The sequence below is a fragment of the Scyliorhinus canicula genome, chromosome 2, assembly GCF_902713615.1.
Source record: "Scyliorhinus canicula chromosome 2, sScyCan1.1, whole genome shotgun sequence".
NCBI classification, from domain to species: domain Eukaryota; kingdom Metazoa; phylum Chordata; class Chondrichthyes; order Carcharhiniformes; family Scyliorhinidae; genus Scyliorhinus; species Scyliorhinus canicula.
Window position 1 is genome coordinate 84444008 of NC_052147.1, and position 21743 is coordinate 84465750.

Here is a 21743-nt window from a genome sequence, read left to right on the forward strand (position 1 = left end):
CTCACCGATACCTCCCTCAACTCTTCCATTATCATTAAATTATTAGACTGCTTATTCATCATTCAAAGAAAGAAGAAAGAACAGCACAGTAACAGGCCCTTCGGCCCTTCAAGCCTGTGCCGATTAGGATGCCTGTCTGAACGAAAACGTTCTGCATTTCCGGAATCTGTACCCCTCTATTCCCAGTACCCCTCTATTCCCATCCTACTTAAGTATTTGTCAAGATGCCTCATAAATGTCGCTATCATATCTGCTTCCTCCTGGGTTCCAGGCACTCGCCATCCTCTGTAAAACTTGCCTCGCACATCGCCTCTAAACTTTTCCCCTTGTACCATAAACCCATGTCCCCTAGTAATTGACTCTTCCACCCTTATCCACTCTGTCCACGCCACGCATAATATTGGGGAGACCCAGCTGTCTGAGACTTAACCAGATGGTTTGCAACCTTAAGTGTCATATCTATATCTCTGTAAATTCACCCTGTATTAGCACATCTGTTGCTGAAACCCTTCTTCATGTCTGTCACCTTAATATTGCGTTTTGTAAACATGAGGTCATTCAAAATATTGCTTGTGTTCTTACTCGCAGCAAGTCAGTTCACTCATTGCCCCTATGCTCATGGACCTACATTGGCTCCTGGTTACGGTTAAATTTTAAAATTTTTGGGTGGAATTCTCCATTGCCTGGCACTGAAATCGCGATTGGGAGTAGAATAGGTTCTATCGTTAAAATCACGGCTGGGTGTCGATTTGACGGCAAATCACTATTCTCTGTCACCCCTACAGCACCGTCAGTGTGGTCTGGAATGCATGCACAGTAAACACCGTTTGCATGTCATGAGCGGGCCTGACCTGGTATTTTCTGGGGTCTCCGCAATGGCCCGAGTTCCTGACAGTGGGGTTCACAAGTGCTTTTAAAAATCGTGAATCCACGTCATGGCTGCCAAGGGAAAGAGACAGGGTACGGAAAGTGTCCAACGTCGCCATAGTTTGGTGACAGTTGTACTGCTGGCCGTGGGCTTCTGCCAGGGCTGGTGGGGGGTGGGGTCGGGGTGGACGGGCATGGAATACCATTGCTCCAGCCGGCAAGGCAGCCATGCGGCTGTACATGTCGCTAACAACCTACTTTGAGCACCGGTCTTATAGGTGTCCGTTCCCCCCCCCTTTCCAGGTCACCTCCCTCTGGCCCTCAGCTGTATGGGCGTGCTCTAGCACAACCAGTGCCATCTTGTTGGCTGGGATGAGTGTGTATGTGGATGGTAATGTGTATATGCGGCTGCCGCTTGTCAGCTTCCTGAGTGTCAATCACGGACCCAGCGAATCCCACACCGTTTTTCATTGGAATCGATTGTGTTCCAAATTGCGCCGGTGCTAGCCCCTCCACTGTTGCTGAATCCATCCAGGTTCGGCGCCAGTTTTGCTGTCATGTAAGTCCACGAATTCTGCGTCGCCGTCTCAGAAATGGAGAATCCCGCCCCTTATCTTGAAATCCCTCCAAGGCCTCCCAAATTTCTCTTCCTGTAATATGACCTTGACCCACAGCACTACATTGTCTAATTGAGGGGCGGGATTCTCTGACCCCCCCCCCCACCCCGCCGGGCTGGAGAATCGGCAAGGGGTGGCGTGAATCCCGTCCCCGCCGGCTGCCGAATTTCCGTAAGCCAGGGTTTTGGCGGGGGCGGGAATCACACTGCGCCGGTCATCGGCTGCTGGCAGCGGTTCCCTGGCGATTCTTCGGCCCGCGATGAGCCGAGCGGCTGCCCGTTTTAGGCCGGTCCCGCCGGCATAAGTTAGACCTGGTACTTACCAGCGGGACCTGGTTCTGCGGGCGGCCTCTGCCGGGGGGGGGGGGGGGGGGGGGGGGGGGGGAATCTGGCCCCAAGGGGTGCCCCCATGGCGACCTGCCCGCAATCGTGGCCCACCAATCTGCGGGCGGCCAGTCCCGTGGGGGCATTTTGTCCCTTCGCACCGGCTGCTGTGGACCTCTGCCGTGGGCGGTGCGGAGACGGACCCCACTGCTCATGCACCCTTCCGCGCCAGTTGGCATCCGCCAACCCCACCGGCGCCAGCCTAGCCCCTGAAGGCGCGGAGGATTCCGCACCTTCCGGGCGGCCTGATGCCGGAGTGGTTTATGCCACTCCTTGCCGTCGGGACCGCCTGCCCCGCCAGGTAGGGGAGAATCCCGCCCATGATCTCGTGAGCATCTTAATTTAGTTATACTACCACTTTGCCTTCAGCTGCCTTAGTCACAAGCTCTAGGATTTCCTCCTTCAAAGTCTCTATCTCGCTATCTCTCTTTTTTTAGACATTCCTTACCTTAAAGCTTATGTGGCTGAGTGTTAAATCTTTGCTCTACAATGCTCCTGTGAAGAACTTTGGGAGATTTTATACTTTGTTCAAGGCACTGCACAAGTTATATCGTTGTTTGTAACTGCCTGGTCAATTTTTCCATTCAACCATTGCTGCAGCAGAAGAGAAACTGCTGCGTGCACTTTTTAGTTAACAGCAAAAGATGGCAATGCTCGGTCTGATATCCTTGACTGGGGAGTAGGGGTTGTTGGAAACTGAAATAAGCCTGTTTAAATTCTGTTTTTCTTTCAGTCCTGTTATGAGCATGGGAAAGAAGTGATTGTAGTGCCCAAAACATCTGCTTCCACAGACTCTCCTTGGTTGGGTCTCGCCATATACGCCTGGTCAGGGTGAGTCTCCAGCACCTTAATTACTTAACCACCAAATCATATGTGTAATGAGATCGAATTAATAAAGGATCCTCGAGGAAAGAGTAATCAGAACATGACCGAATTTCATATTCAGTTTGAGAATAAGAAATGTGGGTCCATAACTTAACTAAAAGCAATCACAAGAGTATGTAGACAGAGCTGGTTAGGATAAAATTTAAGATGGTGCCGTGGTAGTGGCAGACATTTAAGGCGATACTTCATAAGTCTCATCAAAAACAGATTCCATTGAGGAAGAAAGTTTACCCCCAGAAGGATGCACCATCTGGATTTGGATTTGGATTCATTGTCACATGTACAAAGTTACTGTGTTCTGCGTACAGCCTCAGACAGATCGTTCCATACTTAAAAAAACATAGGACATTCGATAGATACACAATGTAAATACATAGACACAGGCATCGTATGAATATAGAACATACAGTGCAGAAGGAGGCCATTCGGCCCATCGAGTCTGCACCGACCCACTTAAGCTTCCACTCTATCCCCGCAACCAAATAACCCCTCCTCACCTTTTTGGACACTAAGGGCAATTTAGCGTGGCCAGTCCACCTAACCTGCACGTCTTTGGACTGTGGGAGGAAACGAGGAGAACATGCAGACTCCGCACAGACAGTGACCCAGTGTGGAATTGAACCTGGGACCTTGGCACTGTGAAGCCGCAGTGCTATCCACTTATGCTACCGTGATGCCTACAAAGGCAGTATGAAGCATATGGAGTGTAGTACTACTCAGTAGAGAAAATGCATGGAGAAATCCGTTCTCCTGCCCGATGGAAGAGGTTGGAAGAGAGAATAACCCACGTCGGAGGGTCTTTGATTATGTTTCTCGCTTTCCCAAGGCAGCGGGAGGTGTAGACAGGGTCAGTGGATGGGAGGCGGGTTCACATGATGGACTGGGCTGTGTTCACGTCTCTCTATAGTTTCTTATGGTCTTGGACCGAGCAGTTGTCACACTAACCTGTGATGCATCCAGATAGGATGCTTTCTATGGTGCATCTGTAATTGGTCTGATTAGCAAGTTTGCCGATGACACTAAGATTGGTGGAGTAGCAGATAGTGAAGGGGACTGTCAGAGAATACAGCAGAATATAGATAGATTGGAGAGTTGGGCAGAGAAATGGCAGATGGAGTTCAATCCGGGCAAATGCAAGGTGATGCATTTTGGAAGATCCAATTAAAGAGCGAACTATACAGTAAATTAATAAGCCCTGGTGAAAATAGATGTACAGAGAGATCTGGGTGTTCAGGTCCATTGTACCCTGAAGGTGGCTGCGCAGGTTAATAGAGTGGTCAAGAAAGCATACGGCATGCTTTCCTTCATCGGAAGGGGTATTGAGTACAAGAGTTGGCAGGTCATGTTACAGTTGTATAAGACTTTGGTTCGGCCATATTTGGAATACTGCATACAGTTTTGGTCGCCACATTTCCAAAAGGATGTGGATGCTTTGGAGAAGGTGCAGAGGAAGTTCACCTGGATGTTGCCTGGTATGGAGGGTGCTAGCTATGAAGAGAGGTTGTGTAGATTAGGATTATTTTCATTAGAAAGACGGAGGTTAAGGGGGGACTTCATTGAGGTCTACAAAATCATGAGAGGTATAGACAGGGTGGATAGCAAGGAGCTTTTTCCCAGAGTAGGCGACTCAATTACTAGGGGTCACGAGTTCAAGGTGAGAGGGGAAAGGTTTAAGGGAGATATGCGTGGAAAGTTCTTTACGCAGAGGGTGGTGGGTGCATAGAATGGATTGCCGGCGGAGGTGTTAGAGGTGGGCATGATAGCGTCATTTAAGATGTATCTAGACAGATACATGAATGGGCAGGGAGCAGAAGGATACAAATCCTTAGAAAATAGGCGACAGTTTTAGATAAAGGATCTGGATCGGCACAGGCTTGGAGGGCTGAAAGACCTGTTCCTGTGCTGTAATGTTTCTTTGTTCTTTGTTCTGAAGGGGTTGGATTACGATGAGAGGTTGAGTAGACTGGGACTGTACTCGTTGGAATTTAAAAGGGTTAGGGGGGATCTTATACAAACATATAAAATTATGAAGGGAATGGATAGGATAGATGTGGGCAGGTTGTTTCCACTGGCAGGTGAAAGCAGAACTAGGGGGCATAGCCTCAAAATAAGGGGAAGTAAATTTAGGACTGAGTTTAGGAGGAACTTCTTCACACAAAGGGTTGTGAATCTATGGAATTCCTTACCCAGTGAAGCAGTTGAGGCTCCTTCATTAAATGTTTTTAAGATAAAAATCGATAGTTTTTTGAAGAATAAAGGAATTAAGGGTTATGGTGTTCGGACCGGAAGGTGGAGCTGAGTCCAGAAAAGAACAGTTATGATCTAATTGAATGATGGAGCAGGCTCGAGGGGCCAGATGGCCTTCTCCTGCTCTTAGTTCTTAAGTTCTTATGTTCTTAAGTGGTATTTGCCACTAACCACTTGATGTCATGTCAAAAAGACGTTCTGCCTATCACACAAATGTGGTACATGAATTTCAGTGCCAGTGTGATGCTAGATATGTAGGACCTATGTCCCAAAGACTGGTGGATAGTATCAAATAACATGTTCTCCTGTTCACGGTGAGCAAGTTATTGATTGTGCCCACCCAGCCCATTCTGGCAAAAACACACTGTCCAAGATTAGATGTGATTCTACAATTGGACAATCTTGAATGTATTATCTATCTGTCTCCAAACAGCAGTGGTATGGTAGGGGATGACATGAAATAAGAAATTAGAGATGCATGTAACAAGGGTGCTACAGTAATCCTGGGTGACTTTAAGCTGCATATACATTGGGAAAACCAAAGTAGAAATCATACTATGGTATTACTTACATTAACACTGCAATGAAATTACTGTGAAAAGTCCCTCGTTGCCACATTCCGCTGCCTGTTTGGGTACACAGGAGAATTCAGGATGTCCAAATTACCTAACAGCATATCTTTCGGGACTTGGTGGAAACCAGAGCACCCGGATGAAACCCATGCAGTCACAGGGAGAACATGCAGACTCCGCACAGACAGTGACCCAGCCGGGAATCGAACCAGGGACCCTGGAGCTGTGAAGCAACAGTGATAACCGTTATGCTAATCATCTGTAACTGTAGATAACACCATAAATCATCATTTAGCACCCCAAATATTATGTGCCTATGCAGGAACAAACCAATTAATCTACCTCATAAGAGGCAAGCAGTATTTTTAAGCCATTGTTTTAAATTGTACGCTGTGTATCATTTTGCCCAATGCATGGGGATTAATGGGATTAAAATATCAAACCTGATACTGCTGGGGGTAAGTAGGTAGTTCATCAATCTGGAAGCGGATACACAAAGTATCATTTGGGAACTAATGCTCTGTAGAAGAATAGAATTGGATAGACATTGACATTATTTAAAGAATTGTTCAATTGGTTTAAAAACTTGTTATATCTTGTAGGTATGTGATTGAGTGCCCAACTTGTGGGATCATTTATCGTAGTCGGCAATATTGGTTTGGAAACCAGGATCCAGTGGACACAGTGGTGAGAACAGAAATTGAACACGTTTGGCTTGGTGTAAGTAATGCAAATCCATTTCTCATGTGGGTACTATGTGATTACAACCATTTACTTTCCTGATTTTATTAATTTTATTGGCAGAACAAGAGTAGTAATGTAGGAGCAGTCTTGCAAACCCGGTCTCTCCAGTAATATGAAGTGCAGCGTCATAGTGAGCTCCATCACAGCGGTATCATCGTGGTGTTGTGGTGTGGGGGTGGGGTAGATTGCACTGTCTACCATCTGCACTGTTGAAACTTAACAAGGCTCCTTTGATAGCACCTTTTAAACCCACGATCTCAACCACCTAGAAGGGCAAGGGAAGCTGGTGCATGGGAACACCACCACCTGCAAGTCCCGCTCCAAGCCTCATGATATCCTGACTTCGAACTTTGTCACACTTATTTCACTGTCGCTGGATCAAAATCCCTCCCTCCAGCACTGTGGGTGTGTCTACACCACATGGCCTGCAGAAGTTCAAGAATGCACTCACCATGATCTTCTTGAGCGTAATTGGGGATGGAAACTAAATTCTGGCCAGGCCGTGACACCTGCCATGAATTTAAATAAAATATGTTGAAAAGATCCTGTGCAAATGTTAGTAAATGGATGAATGCATGAATTGATAGGCTGGGGAGGTGTGTGAGGTGGATGAGGAAACTGAGTTAATGGGCAGTGTGCTAGGTGGGTAAGATGGCAGGTGGATAGGTGGGTCAAGTGAGGGGTAGTCGGGTCAGTCAGGTCAAGGGGAGGCACTATCCGGGCTGTTAGAGTGGAGTTGGTGGGGGGATGCGCTAATTTTTTGACTCGGGGATCAGTTCTGCAGTTACGCAGGAGTTGGACTAAGTTTTAGTCTGTTTAACATTTATTTTCCAAGTCAGGACATCGGAAGTTTCGGAAGCCTGTGACTGTGACTCTTAACTCAGAGTCTTGGAGAAGAGGAGAATTGTCTGTTGGAAGTTTAAATTTCCCATGGTGTTCAGTGTGCAGGACATGCATCTCATATGCTCGGTCTCCGAAAACCAGAAGATCTAAGCCATTAATGACTATTAATGTTCAAAGAAAATGGGGAAATAAACATTGTTTTTAAGGTCCATATGATATTTTGTCCAGGGTTGCACACAGCAGTGACCTGGAAATAGATCCTCCACTCCTGGAGCTTCCAGGCCAATTCTGCAGATTTGGCAACCCTAAACTTAGCTATATTGAAATTTATTTGTCAGTTGCACACCCGTTCTGCAGTATTAATTGCAACCTCCCTCCCCCTCCACCCAGATTCAATGTTATCCGCAAATGTTGAAGTTGTAATTCTGGTTCCTGAGTCCATACAAATTGGGTGAGATTCTCCGCCGGCCGAAGCCAGAATTGGGAAATGTGATTGTGCGGAGAATCACGCTGGAGGTGAAAATAGTGTCCGACACCAGGCGCCCGACATAATGCCATGCTCCGATGCCTCGACAGCAGTGTCAATGCATTCTACTCCGCACATCTAGTAAATACCGTTGGCATAGCATTAATGGGTCTGAACTGGGGTGCCCGCAATGATCCACCTCTGCCAGGAGGATTTACTGACGGCAAGTTTCACTTGTGGTTTCAAAAAATCAGAAAACAGGTGCCATGGCTGCTGAGGGAAGGAGAAGGGGTACGGAAAGTGTCCAACATCTCTCGACTGTGCGCACAGTTGTGCCGCTGGCCGGGGGGCTTCCACCAGGGCCGGGGGAGTATCGAGAGGGTTGGCCAAGAGGTGGATCATGGGGTCGAGGTGGACAGGCACAGAACACCATTGCCATGCAGCTTCACATGCCACTGACTACCCATGGGTAGTATGGGTGTACCTCCAGGCCACCCCCCCCTAGGTATCTGGCCCCAGCATACCCATCAATGGGATTGGCACACTCCAGCGTAACCAATGCCATTTTGTTGGTTGGAGTGAGTGTGTGGGGAGTGGAGTGCTAATATGCAGCTGCAGCCTTTTGAGTGCCAATCCTGACCCTGGCGAATTGAACACCATTTTTCATTGGAATCGCTAGTGTCGGTACTAGCCCGTTAACGGTTCCAAAACTGCTCCAGGACCGGTTCCAATTTTGCTGTTGTAGAAGTCCACCGATTCTGTCCCGCCGTCAACATGTAGTCTCTGAATCAGAGAATCTGACCCATTATTTATGTAATTGGTGAGAAACAGTGGTACGAGTACCAAACCCACTAGCTACAAAGAAAAGCGCAGCCCTTCGGCCCACTAAGCCTGCGCCAACCGTGCTGCCTGTCTAACCTAAAACCTTCTGTACTTCCGGGGTCCGTATCCCTCTATTCTCATCCTATTCATGTATTTGTCAAGGCACCCCTTGAATGTCACTATTGTACCTGTTTCCATCGCCTCATTCGGCAGCAAATTCTGTGTTTAAAAAAAATACTTCCCTCGCACATCTTGCACTTTAAACCTATGTCTCGCTAGTAATTGACTCTTCCACCCAGGGAAAAAGCTTTTGACTATCTTTCTGCACTGTAAATTCTATGATTCTATCCACTCTGTCCATGCCGCTCATGATTTTGTCGATTTCTATCAGGTCGCCCCTCAACCTCCATCATTCCAGTGAGAACAAACCAAATTTCTCCAACCTCTCCTCATAGCTAATGTCCTCCATACCAGGCACATCCTGGTAAACCTCTTCTGTACCCTCCCCAAAGCCTCCACATCCTTGTAGTACAGCAACCAGAATTAACTCTATTCCAAGAGTGGCCTAACTAAGGTTCTATACAGTTGCAGCATGACTTTCAAATTTTTATACTCAATGCCCGGACCAAGGAAGGCAAGCATGCCGTATGCCTTCTTGACTTCCTTCTCCACCTGCATTGCCACTTTCAGTGACCTGTGGACCTGTACAAACTGATCCTTCTGCACATCAATACTCTGAAGGGTTCTGACCTTTACTGTAGATTTCCCACGTGTATTAGACCTTCCAAAATGCATTATCTCACATTTGTCCGGATTAAATTCCATCTGTCACATCTCCGCCCAAGTCTCCAACTGATCTATATCCTGCTGTATCCTCTGACTGTCCTCATCGCTATCCGCAATTCTACCAACCTTTGTGCCGTCCGCAAACTCACTAATCAGACCAGTTACATTTTCCTCCAAATCATTTATATATATTACCTTTTCTCTAGTCTGAGAAAGTACTTTTAACTCCTAAATACTTCTCTTTCTCTCTGTCTTTGGAACCTGTTGATACACACTCTGCCTTTCATATGATGACTTAACCTAGCTGCTGGGCAAACAGGCTTTTGTTGAACCATACCATAACGAAGAGTCAATACCTTCAGATGAGGAAGAGGTAATTGAGCAAAGTGGGAGGAAAAGATGATACTTCAATTTCAGTCTGTTTGAAGGAGAATAAAATAATAATCTTAGGCTGCCCATGCAGTTTTTAATTTTTTTTATCCCATCCTTAAAGTTACAAAGCCAATGCGCATAGTGGACAGAGCAAACCCTTAATCCATCTCATTGCCTGCTCCAAACTAATTCAAATTGAAATCCAATTCATGGTCTCCGCAAGGAGACATACAACATCCAAGCTGACAAGAAAAGGCATTACACCTCATCTTAGGCTTGATCTGATGCTTGATCTTAGCCAAAAGGCAGAGAAGTGATTATCCATGCCATTTAACCATTCTGTTTGACGAGTATACTTTTGAATGGTTGCTGAGTAGCCTGAGAATAGTGATTGCTTCAAATTCAATTATTATTTTTTAAAACAAATCTTTTTATTGGCATTATCAAAATTTATAAACAGTTATGTACATTGTTGGCCGTGTTGATTCACTGTACTATACAGAAAGGTTTGTCTTTTCTCTTAATTTCCCCTATTTACATTCTGCCGCACTCCGGCTCGGCATGTGGACCCTCCCGCCCTGAAGATGTTGTCTAGCAAGGCTGTGGAGAATTTGTGATTGCTGCAGTTGGGAGCTATGGGGACATCCTAGTCAGCCCGAAGTGCTGCCTTAATTGGGCGCACGTTTTCAGTGTGGCGCGATCAATGGGCTTGATGTGTATTTTGCCGAGGGGGATAGGAGTGCGACTGTAGTCAAGTCGTCTCCTTGCAGGAGGCCTCCTCCATCCGCACCCACTCTAGTTGGGTTTGTTTACACATCCCCTCACTCTTTCCGTCGTTGCTACCCAGTGGTAGTACTGCAGGTTTGGCAATACCAAGTCACCTTCGATCTTCCTCCTTTGCAGTATTGGTTTGGGAACTCTCGGGTTATTACCCCCTCACACAAACACCACAATTAAGCTGTCTTATCATTTGGAAAAAGGCCTTGGGGATGAAGTTCGGGATGGATCTAAACAGGAAGAGGAACCTCGTCAGCAAGTTCATATTGATCGTCTGCACTCCCCCCGCCAGGGAGAGTGGAGTGAGCCCCACCTTTCTTTTCTAACTTCCTCCATCAGGCTGGTCAGGTTCCATTTGTGGATCTGTGACCAGTCTCTGGCTATTTGGATCCCCAGGTATCGGAATCTGTTATGGGCTGTTTTAAAAGGGAGCCTCTCCAGCTCTGTCCTTCCCCGCTTCGGTTCACTGGAAATGCCTCACTTTTGTCCAGGTTGCGTTTCTAATCCGAGAAGGTACCAAACTCTTTCAGGATCTGCATGATTGCCTTCAGTCCTTCCTGCGACTTTGAGACATACAGGACCTGGTCATCCGCATAGCGTGAGACTCTATGCTCTTTGTCTCCTCTCTGGATGCCCTTCCTGCTTTTTGCGTCCTGCAGTTGTATCACCAGGGGTTCGATTGCTAGCGCGAACAAGAGTGGGGACAATGAGCATCCTTGCCTCGTGCCTCTTTGTAGCTGGAAGTATTCAGAGCTGGTGGTGTTAGTTTGAATGCTCACCTTGGGAGCGTTGTACAGGAGTATCACCCAGGCGGTGAATCCCGTTCCTAGCCCAAACCATTCCAGTACCTCGAGGAGGTACTTCCATTCGACTCTGTCGAAGGCCTTTTGTGCATCCAGGGAGATGATCACCTCTGATGTTCTCTCCCCAGGGCAGGGGGGGTCATTATTACATTCAACAGCCGCCTGATGTTTGCAGTGAGTTGCCACTTGACAAAGCCCGTTTGGTTCTCTGCGACCACCTCTGATACGCAACCTTCCAGCCTTTTGGCCAAGACCATTGCGAGTATTTTCGCGTCTACATTCAGCAGCGAAATGGGTCTTTATGATCCACGTTCCGACGGGTCTTTATCCTTTTTGGGTATCAGTGAGATTGTGGCCTGCGCTAACGTGGGAGGCAGAGCGCCCCTTGCCATTGAGTCCACGAACATGCCCCTTAGGTATGGGGCCAGGGCTGGTGCAAAATTTGTATAGACGTCTGCCGGGAACCCGTCAGGCTCTGGTTCCTTCCCTGCCTGCATTGAGTTGATGCTCTCCATGATTTCTCCCAGATCTATTGGTGCTTCCAGCCCCCTCCATCTGTATTCCCCCACGACTGGTAGTTCCAGTCCGTCAAGGAACTTTTTCACCCCCGCGTTCCCGTCAGGGGGCTCGGTGGTGTACTGTCCTCGGTAGAAGGTCTCAAATGCTTGATTGACCTCTTTTAGTTCTGTTACCAGACTGCCTCTGCTATTCTTTACCTGCGCTATTTCCCTCGTGGCTGCCTCCTTTCTCAGCTGATGAGCCAGTAGGCAGCCAGCCTTGTCCCCATGTTCATAGAAGGTATCCCGTGTCTGGCGGAGTTGGTGCACTGTTTTCCTGGTGGATAGCAGGTTAGAATCCAGTTGTACATTTTTTCACTCCGCCAGCAGCTCTACGGTCAGGGCCTCGGAGTATTTGCTGTTGATCTCCAGAATGGAGTCAACCGGCCACTGCCTGGCCGCCCTTTATTCCCTATCTTGGCACGTCTTGTAGGCTATGATTTCTCCTCTAATCACGTCCTTCAGTGCCTCCCAGAACTTGGCGGGTGAGACCTCCCCGTTTTGGTTGTTACTAATGTAATCGCCTGTGGCCCGTGATGTTTTCTGGCAGAAGACCTTGTCGGCCAGGAGGTCCGTGTCCAGCCTCCACGTAGGGCGCCGGGCACGGCCCGTCTCCAACCTCTCATCCATGTAATGTGGAGCGTGGTCGGAGATGATGATCATGGAATATTCCGCTCCTAACATTCCTGAAAGCACCGATTTTCCCACTGCAAAGTGGTCGATGCGAGTGTACACCCTGTGCACCGCCGAAAAGAACGAGAACTCCTTTTCTCCCAGGTGTAGGAACCTCCATGGGTGTCCACCTGCTCCATGAATATTCCCAACTCCCTAGCCATGCCTGTCTTTCTCCCGGTTCTGGGGTTTGATCGATCGAGTGGGTCCTGTATGCAGTTAAAGTCGCGCCCCCCCCAATAATCAGTCAGTGTGTGTCAATGTCGGGGATTTCCGCCATGGTCTTTTTTATAAATTCAGTGTCGTCCCAGTTGGGAGCGTACACATTTACCAGTGCGACCAGTGCCCCCCTGACCATGAAGTCCCGTTCCTCCTGGGTCCGTAACCGTCTTGGTCTCGGGAAATCTCGTCCTCTTGCTGATCAGTGTGGTTTCTACCCTAGCCCTCATCCCAAAGCATGAATGGTACAGCTGTCCCATCCGGCTCTTCCTCACCAGCAGTCGTTCCTTCTCCCTCAGTGTGTCTCCTGTAGGTAAACCATGTCGGCCTTCAGGCTTCTGAGGTGGGCAAAGACTCTGGATCTTTTCACCAGGCTGTTAAGCTCCCTTACATAACAATCCTGGTGGGGGGTTTCTGACCCCCCCCCCCAGGTCCTGCAGGATCAACCATACTTACCTGGTGGACGTGCCCCTGCACTCTGGGGTTTCCCTTTGTTTGGGGGCCGTCCAAAATGGACGCGGTTGCCGCTCTCACCATGAGGTCGGGTACCTGCGCTCCAGGGTTTCCCTTTGTCCAGGGGCCCTCCCGAGTGGCTGCTTGCATCTTGGTTCCTCTCCCTGCTCCATGCCTGCCGAGCCTATGTCTGTCTCGTTGCCTAGCCTTATCTGTCGTATTGTTCCCTTTCTGTTCTGCATGTCCTCCCCATCTCCGTTCCCCCTTCCCCTATTCCATCCCCCTTTTCTGCCCTGTCTCTTCCCCCACCCCCTTTTGGCCAGATGCTCCCTCTCCCCGAGAGGTGCTCCACAGACTCCCTTACTGCCTGTTTCGCGCAAAAACATAGTTCATATCATAGTCTTTGTTTTTGGTCCGTCCTCCACTCTCGTTCACTTTTTTCCTCTGCCCCTGCTACTTTCACCTCTGCTGCGTCTGCTCTCCCAGGTTGTTTGTTTTTACAAACTCATCGGCCTCCGCCAGGGTGCCGAAGTAATGTTCCTTCCCCTGGTATGTCACCCAGAGACTGGCCGGGAATAGAATGCCATATCGAACACCTTTCTTGTAGAGCGCCGATTTCGCTCTGCTGAATTCGGCCCTCTTTTTTGCCAGGTCCGCCCCAATGTCCTAGTAGACCATGATTCTGTGCCCTTCCCACGAGCATGACTTTGTCTGTCAGGCCCACCTCAGGATTTTATCCCGGTCCTGGAATCAGCTTTGCAAACATCACCCTCGGCTGCTGCCCAGTTTTGGGGTTTGTCATGAGAATATCACTTTAAGAACTGTTTAGCTGCTCATGTTACTGCAGTGATGTCAGAGTATAGTTGGAGCTGAGCTCTGGCTCTGCTTTTGAGTTTCACTTTGAGAGAAGCTTGGATGCGTCTGTTTTTTTGGTTTTGTTTTAGTGTTGGAGCTGAAGCCAGACAAAACAGGTGTAGTGCTGTTGTCTCTGCCATGAAGAGACTATCTCTTGATCATTTGGTGAATTCAGAATTATAAATGTTTTCAGTAGTAAATGTAAACCTGATGTGCTTCTGTTAAAACGGTGTTTCTTTTGTCTTCTGGATGTTGTTTGGGAAGTTATTAAGGATTACTCAGTGTTGTATTCTTTGGGGGTTGTATTTGAATTAATGGTTGCTAAGATGTTCACTGTATGTTTTAAAAAGTTTAACTTGAGTTCATAGAATAAACATTGTTTTACTTTTAAAAAAAACTTTTCCATTTCTGCTATACCACAATTGTAGAATCATAGAATTTACAGTGCAGAAGGAGGCCATTCGGCCCATCGAGTCTGCAATGGCCCTTGGAAAGAGAACCCTATTGAAGCCCACACCTCCCACCCTATCCCCGTAACCCCATCTAACCTTTTTGGAACTAATTTAGCACAGCCAATCCACCCTAACCTGCACACCTTTGGACTGTGGGAGGAAACCGGAGCACCCGGAGGAAACCCACGGAGACACGGGGAGAACGTGCACACACAGTGACCAAGCCGGGAATCGAACCCAGGGCCCTGGACCTGCGAAGCAACCGTGCTAACCACTATGCCACCCTGATCGTTCAAAGCAACAAGCCACTGGCTGGATAAACCCGGCCGCCATGTTAGCCACGGCCTTGCCACTCTGGGTCTCCATTGCCTGCTCCTGGCACCTTGTGTTCACCCATTCAACACGCGAACTAGTGGGTCGTGTGCTCCCCATACCGCAATCTAGTAAAAGTTGTGGGTCAGGTGAACTCCATGATACACTTTGGGGTTCTCTAAACCCTGGCCCATAACAGATTAGGCCGGAGCGACCTGTATGCCCTGACCATCTCTGGGGGATTTGGAAAGCCTTCCCTCTCAACTAGTTTGCCCAGCATTTGGGCGATGTATCCCGTCGGGTCTCTTCCCTCGTTTTGCTACCTGGACCTATTCTCCTGGTGCTTGACGTTCCTTTTCACGTTCCCCTTCACCGCCACCAACCTCTTCACCTCAGCCTCCAGAGCCACGATCCTATCGCTCTGGTCTGTTGATGCCTTCTCCAGGTCCAAGATTGTCGTCTTCTGGGCCTCCACCTTCCGTCCCAGGCCCTCTATCGTGCGCTAAAAGGTGGCTATTGCTTCCGTCACCATCTCCTTTATCACCACCTGGAGATCCACCCTGGGTCGCTTCCTTCATGTCACATTCCTCCATCTGTGTTTGGGGGGGGGGGGGAGTGTCATTGTCCGCTCATCCTCCGCCGTTCGGGTCGCCTATCGTTCCCCCTCTTGGTTCGCATGGGCAGCCTCGTGGGGCTGCCGGTCCACTCGCCCGTTGCTCCTGCCCCTTCCCTCTGCTTCTGCTTTTGACTTTCCGCCGTCCCCTCGCGCTGCTGTTCATGGGCATTCTCTTTTTTTTCCTCGCGTTGTCGATGCCTTTTGTATTTGGTGGGTGTTAGGTGACTTTTAGGGCCAAAAGCTCAAATAAATTCACTGTGTTGGGTTCAACTGCGGGGAGTGACACCTGATGTGCTTCTGCTCAGCACGTCGCTGCCACCGGCAATCCAAACTCAATTATTACTTGGTCTTGTAGTTCTGGAAGTAGGTAATTATTGAAACCCTTTACTTCCAATGTAGTCAAGGTATTAGAACTGTTTAACTGTGTTTTGAAACCTTTCTAGCATCATTATTGCTGAGCATTAATCAAGAAAACGAACCTTTGCAGTTGCTGCTTTTTCTCACCCAATAATGCTAATCCGAGTTGAAGAGTCTCTCTTACTACCTAACTAATTCTGCGTAATTCTTTGGGGATCTGTTTAGCTCTGGTATTCGTCATCGTACTTTGTTTTTTTTTAAATTTAAAGTACCCAATTGTTTTTTTTCCAATTAAGGGGCAATTTAGTGTGGTCAATCCACCTACTGTGCACATCTTTGGGTTGTGGGGATGAGACCTACGGAGACAATGTGCAAACACCACACGGACAGTGACCTGAGGCCGGGATCGAACCCTGATCCTCAGCACTGTGAGGCAGCAGTTCTTTTTTTTGTTAAAATAAATTTAGAGTACCCAATTATTTTTTCCAATTAAGGGGCAATTTAGTGTGGCCAATCCACCTAGTCTGCACATCTTTGGGTTGTGGGGGTGAAACCCATGCAGACACAGGGAGAATGTGCAAACTCCACACAGACAGTGACCTGGGTCCGGGATCGAACCCGGGTCCTCAGCCATTGGCAGCAGTGCTAACCACTGGGCCACCATGCTGCCCTTAAATTTAAAAATAATTAGTGTCATCATCTTTTCTTGGGTTTCTCTGTAATACGTACTGCCAATTAGTGATAAGGATGCTTCTGCTTCTAAGTCTGATCCCCAATTAAGTGCTAATGGGTTAGACAGTAAAAGCGGGCGAAAGCGGGATTGGGCTATTGAGTTGCATGATCAGTCATGATCATAATGATTGGCAGCGCAGGCTCAAAGGGCTGAATGGCCTCCTACTCCTATTTTCTAGGTTTCTAAAAGAAGTTTGGCTGATTGGCTCCACTCCTTTTATGGAGTTGGGAGGGGGCACTTTGACTGCTGCTAACATCATCTTGAAATACCACAGCTTATTCTGGTAACTGTTGGAGGATTGCAAGCACAAACATGTCCTGTCATTACTTTAGTAATTTTTAATAAATAATGTCAGTAATCTTACACTTCTCTCTTTTTCAGAGTGATGGATTTCTAAAGGACAATAACAATGCTGCACAAAGATTATTGGATGGCATGAATATGATGGCTCAGTCAGTTTCAGAATTTGGTGCAAAACCAACCAAAGCTGTGACAGCCTGGCTAACGGACCAGATTGCACCAGCCTATTGGAGACCAAACTCTCAGATTGTTGTAAGTGTCATCTTTCTTGGGATTTTCTACTGCAGCTCTCCCTTTCCCTTCTCAAGTCATAAGAATCCGTTGTGGCACAGAAGTAGGCCATTTGACTCAATGAGTCTATGCTCACTCTCCATGGAGCTATCCAGTCAGTCTTGTACCCCTGCACTATCACCATAGCCCTGCACCTTCAAGGGGCCATTCAGTGTCCTTTTGAAGTCATTGATCATCTCTGCTTCCAACACCCTCAAGGGGAATGAGTTCCACACGCTGTGTAAAGAAGTTCTTCCTCACTTCTCCCTGCATCTCAGCTAAAACCTTACAACTGTATCCCCTATTCCTTGTACCATCAGCTAATGGATACAGAGTCCCCTGTCTGCCTTATTCAAAGCTGTCATAATCTTGTATACCTCCATCGAATCTCCCCACAATCTCCGTGTTTGTCCCTTTGTCTCCTTGAGTCCCACGCAAACACGGGGAAAATGTGCAAACACTGCACGGACAGTGACCCGGGGCCGGAATCGAACCCGGGTTTTTGCTGCTGTGAGGCAGCAGTGCTAACCACTGCGCTACCATGCTGCCCATGCATTTGCTAGTTGTTGATGTCCAGAGGGAGGCCTCAGTTTATTCTGAGAATTGGGTATGTTGGAGTTCTCTATCTGGATCCTTCAGTCCTTCCTGTCATTTCTTCCCTTGCTGGAAGCAGTCAAGTGAAGTGAACTTTATCTGTAGAATGAGAATACGTTTTGAGACTGGATTGATATTGTATGATTTATTACTTGTTTTTTTGCAAAATTATAATTGTTGGCAGATGGGACTTGATCTTCAAGGTGGTTGGAGAATGCTTTCCAGTCAAAACATGACACTTGTCTCATTTGGTCCTCTGTTTTTCATCATACTTTTATCTGTTTATTCAATGAGTATTTTGTTTATTTCAAACACTAAATATGACAAACCTCTAAATTCTGCATGGTTATTTTAATTAAGGAAATATATAAAGCTGTCCTGAGTGTCAGAACGTTGAAATGTTGTAAAGTAAGTTGCACTGTGCAGTACAAGGCAAATGCAAGCCTATCTAGTTGTGGAACCTAGTTTTAATAAGTGTTACATTAATTTCACAGAACTGTCAAAAGTGCAATAAACCCTTTGAAGACCAGGAATCGAAACACCACTGTAGAGCCTGTGGCGAAGGCTTCTGTGATCATTGCTCATCAAAATCCAGACCTGTTCCAGAACGTGGTTGGGGTTCAGCTCCTGTCCGGGTGTGTGATGAGTGCTATGAAGATGCAGTAATCAAAGCAGGTAATCCTATTCTGTGCACCAACCCCCACCTCGTTCTGATCCACTATTTTTCTGGTAAAGCTCATGTGACGCACCATGGCACATTTACTGTTATGGGTGCTATTTCAATCCAAGTTGTAGCTGTCCTTATTTAAATTTTTTGCTGACTTCAGACAATGTCAAGACTTCCAGCAGTATCTATAAGCTATTTGCACCTGATTATGTCCAAGTAACCTTGGCAATGTGATTTTGGTGGCTCTGACTATAATTCGGAGATATAGTTATTAGGAAATAGACCTGTTTTATAAGATTATATTGCTTATTTTGATTTTACCATCCACTGTCCACCACTGAATTTTTACAGTGCAGGGGGGTGACCTGACCCTTTCTTTAAAAATATTTTAAACATTATTATACTTAACAACAAACTCTCAAACCCCCAACCCGCTAAGCCCCCCCACCCCACCTTTCCCCACACCCCTCCCTCAGCAGTCAACGGTAACCCCCCCTTAAAAAAAGCCTTCGCACATAAAGACTGACTGGCACTGAAACAAAAAAGAATTGTGGCAAAATATTCATCTGTACTGCCTGAACCCGGCTGGCCAATGACAGAGGGAGATTGTCCCACCTCAACAAGTCAGCCTTCACTCTCCCCACCAAACTAGTGAAATTAAACTTCCAGAGACCTGCCCAATCCCGGCCCACCTGCACCCCCAAATACCTAAAGCGAGATGCTTATATTTTCTATGTATGTTTCTATGTAACCGCACATCTTCGGACTATGGGAGGAAACTGGAGCACCCGGAAGAAACCCAAGTTGACACGGGGAGAATGTGCGGACTCCACACAGACAATCACCCAAGACCGGACCCAGGTCTCTGGAGCTGTGAGGCAGCAGTGCTAACCACTGTGCTGCCTGAATGTGCAATTCACTTAGTGCAAATTCTACCATCCTCCCACCACAACCCTACATATTCTTCATTTTCAAATGAGTCTAATTCCCTTTTGAATGCCTCGATTGAACCTGCCCAACCATACTCTCGGGAAGTGCATTCCAGACCTTATCCATAAATGTAAATGTTGCCACAGTCCCAGAGAACTGTAATCTGCTCTCCACATTGAGAGCTGACTGGTGGTGATTTAACCTGAGAGTCACCACACCTCAGACAAGGGGCAAGGTTGAGAAGGCAGAGCCTTCATGAATAACCTCACCCGTTACAGGAATTGTTGCCGTCGCCCCGCATCACAACGAGCTGTTCAGCCAACTGAGCTTACCGGCCCCCAGACCTTAATCACTATGAAAGAAATTTTTTCTCTTATCGCTATTGCTTCTTTTGCAAATTACCTTAAATCTGTGTCCTCTCATTCTCGATCCTTTCATGAATGGGAACAGTTCCTCCCTATCTACTTTGTCCAAATTCCTCACGATTTTGAATACCTCTATCAGCTCCTCTCTCAACCACCTTTTCTCCACGGAAAATAGTCCCAAATTCTCCAATTATCTTCATAACAGAAGTGACCCGCTGGGTCACTATCTGTGTGGGGTCTGCACTTTCTCCCCGTGTGTGTGTGGGTTTCCTCCGGGTGCTGCGGTTTCCTCCCACAGTCCAAAGACATGCAGGTCAGGTGGATTGGCCATGCTAAATTGCCCTTAGTGTCCAAAAATGTTTGGAGGGGTTATTGAGTTAAGGGGATAGGGTGGAAGTGAGGGCTTAAGTGGGTCGGTGCAGACTCGATGGGCTGAATGGCCTCCCTCTGCACTGTATGTTCGATGTTCTATGTCTCATTCCTGGGACTATTATCGTGAATCGTTTCTCTCCAATGCCTTCATATCTTAAAACGCGACACCCAGAACAGGACACAGTACTCCAGCTGAGGCTCAACTAGTGTCTAATATAAGTTCAACATAACAGAACATGCAATGAAGAATGAGGCCATTCGGCCCACCGCCACCATGCACATGTGCGGCCTCCGACCCGGAAGTGCAGGGGCCTGTCTCTACAACAAAGTTGTTAGATTTATGCCGGGTCCCTGCTAACCCCTGCAGGGCTAGGAATATATGGCCCTTTCACGCTAGTTTTTCTGGCGTGAAACTCCACAGTTTTGACGCCAGCGTAGGGACATAGTCCCAACAACAGAGAATCCAGCCCTAGACGCCTAAACCACTCACTTGCCTCCTTAAATGGTAGCACCCACAGGTTTGCCCACCAGTTCGCCGGGAACACTCTTCCCTACATTCAACTTATAGCCAGACAAAGCCCCGAATCTCTCCAACTAACCCATAATTCTACCCATACGTTTTGACGGGTCCGGCACAAACAACAAGTCATCAACATACAGTGATACCCGGTGCTCCCTACCCCCCTCGCAACCCCTCACCTCTAAGCCGACGCCCAAAGGGCCATTGCCAAGGGTTCGATCGCCAACACAAATAATAACGGTGACAGCGGGCACCCCTGCCTCGCCCCACCCCCCGATGGAATCCAAAATACCCCAAACTCATCTTGTTTGTTCAAAACTAGCAATGAGGGATGCGTACAACAATTGAATCCACACCATAAATTTCAGTTCAAACCCAGAACTTCAAACATGTACCTCTATTCTACCCGGTCAAATGCCTTCTCCACATCCATGGACACAATCACTTCTGGTTCTCATTCCCCTGACAAGAGTCGTAATTACATTCAGCAATCTCCTAATGTGACAAGAGAGCTGCCGGAAAGCTATCTGACCCCAGCACCTTCCCCGACTGCATCCTGCTAATACACTCCATCGCATCCCTTAACCCCCAATGGCTCCTCCAATTTCTACCTCTTCCCCTCCTCCATCTATGGGAACTCCAACCCATCCACAAATTGCCCCTGATCCTCCGCCTCCCCCACCGGCTAAGCCCTGTACAACACTTCTTAGAAAGCCTTAAACACCTCATTTATCCTCTCCAATGCTGACACCACCTCTCCCTTCTCCGCTCTCATCGGCAAAAATTCCCTGGATGTTGCCTAATGCCGCAACTGGAGGGCCAACATACATAGAACAGGCCCTTCGGCCCTTGATGTTGTGCCGAGCATTGTTCGAAACCAAGATCAAGCTATCCAACTCCCTGTCATTGTGGTGTGCTCCATGTGCCTATCCAATAATTGCTTGAAAGTTCCTAAAGTGTCCGACTCCAATATCACAGCAGGCAGTCCATTCCACACCTGAGCCACTCTCTGAGTAAAGAACCTACCTCGGATATCCCTCCAATATCTCCCACCCTGAACCTTATAGTTATGCCCCCTTGTAACAGCTATATCCACCCGAGGAAATAGTCTCTGAACCTCCACTCTATCTATCCCCCTCATCATCTTATAAACCTCTATTAAGTCGCCTCTCATCCTCCTCCGCTCCAAAAAGAAACGCCCTAGCTCCCTCAACCTTTCCTCATAAGACCTACCCTCCAAACCAGGCAGCATCCTGGTAAATCTCCTTTGCAACCTTTCTAATGCTTAGACATCCTTCCTATAGTGAGGTGACCA

The 21743-nt window shown here is 47.6% G+C and overlaps 1 protein-coding gene across 1 annotated transcript in view; it reads left to right on the plus strand.

Annotated features, from left to right (window-relative positions):
* Positions 1-21743, plus strand: part of zfyve1 (zinc finger, FYVE domain containing 1) — a 166018-nt gene that overhangs the window by 108330 nt on the left and 35945 nt on the right. Inside the window, exons 6-9 of the mRNA XM_038781653.1 lie at positions 2601-2698; positions 6174-6291; positions 16792-16962; positions 18069-18249. Of these exons, the coding sequence (XP_038637581.1) occupies positions 2601-2698; positions 6174-6291; positions 16792-16962; positions 18069-18249 (568 nt within the window). The remainder of the gene's footprint in view (positions 1-2600; positions 2699-6173; positions 6292-16791; positions 16963-18068; positions 18250-21743) is intronic.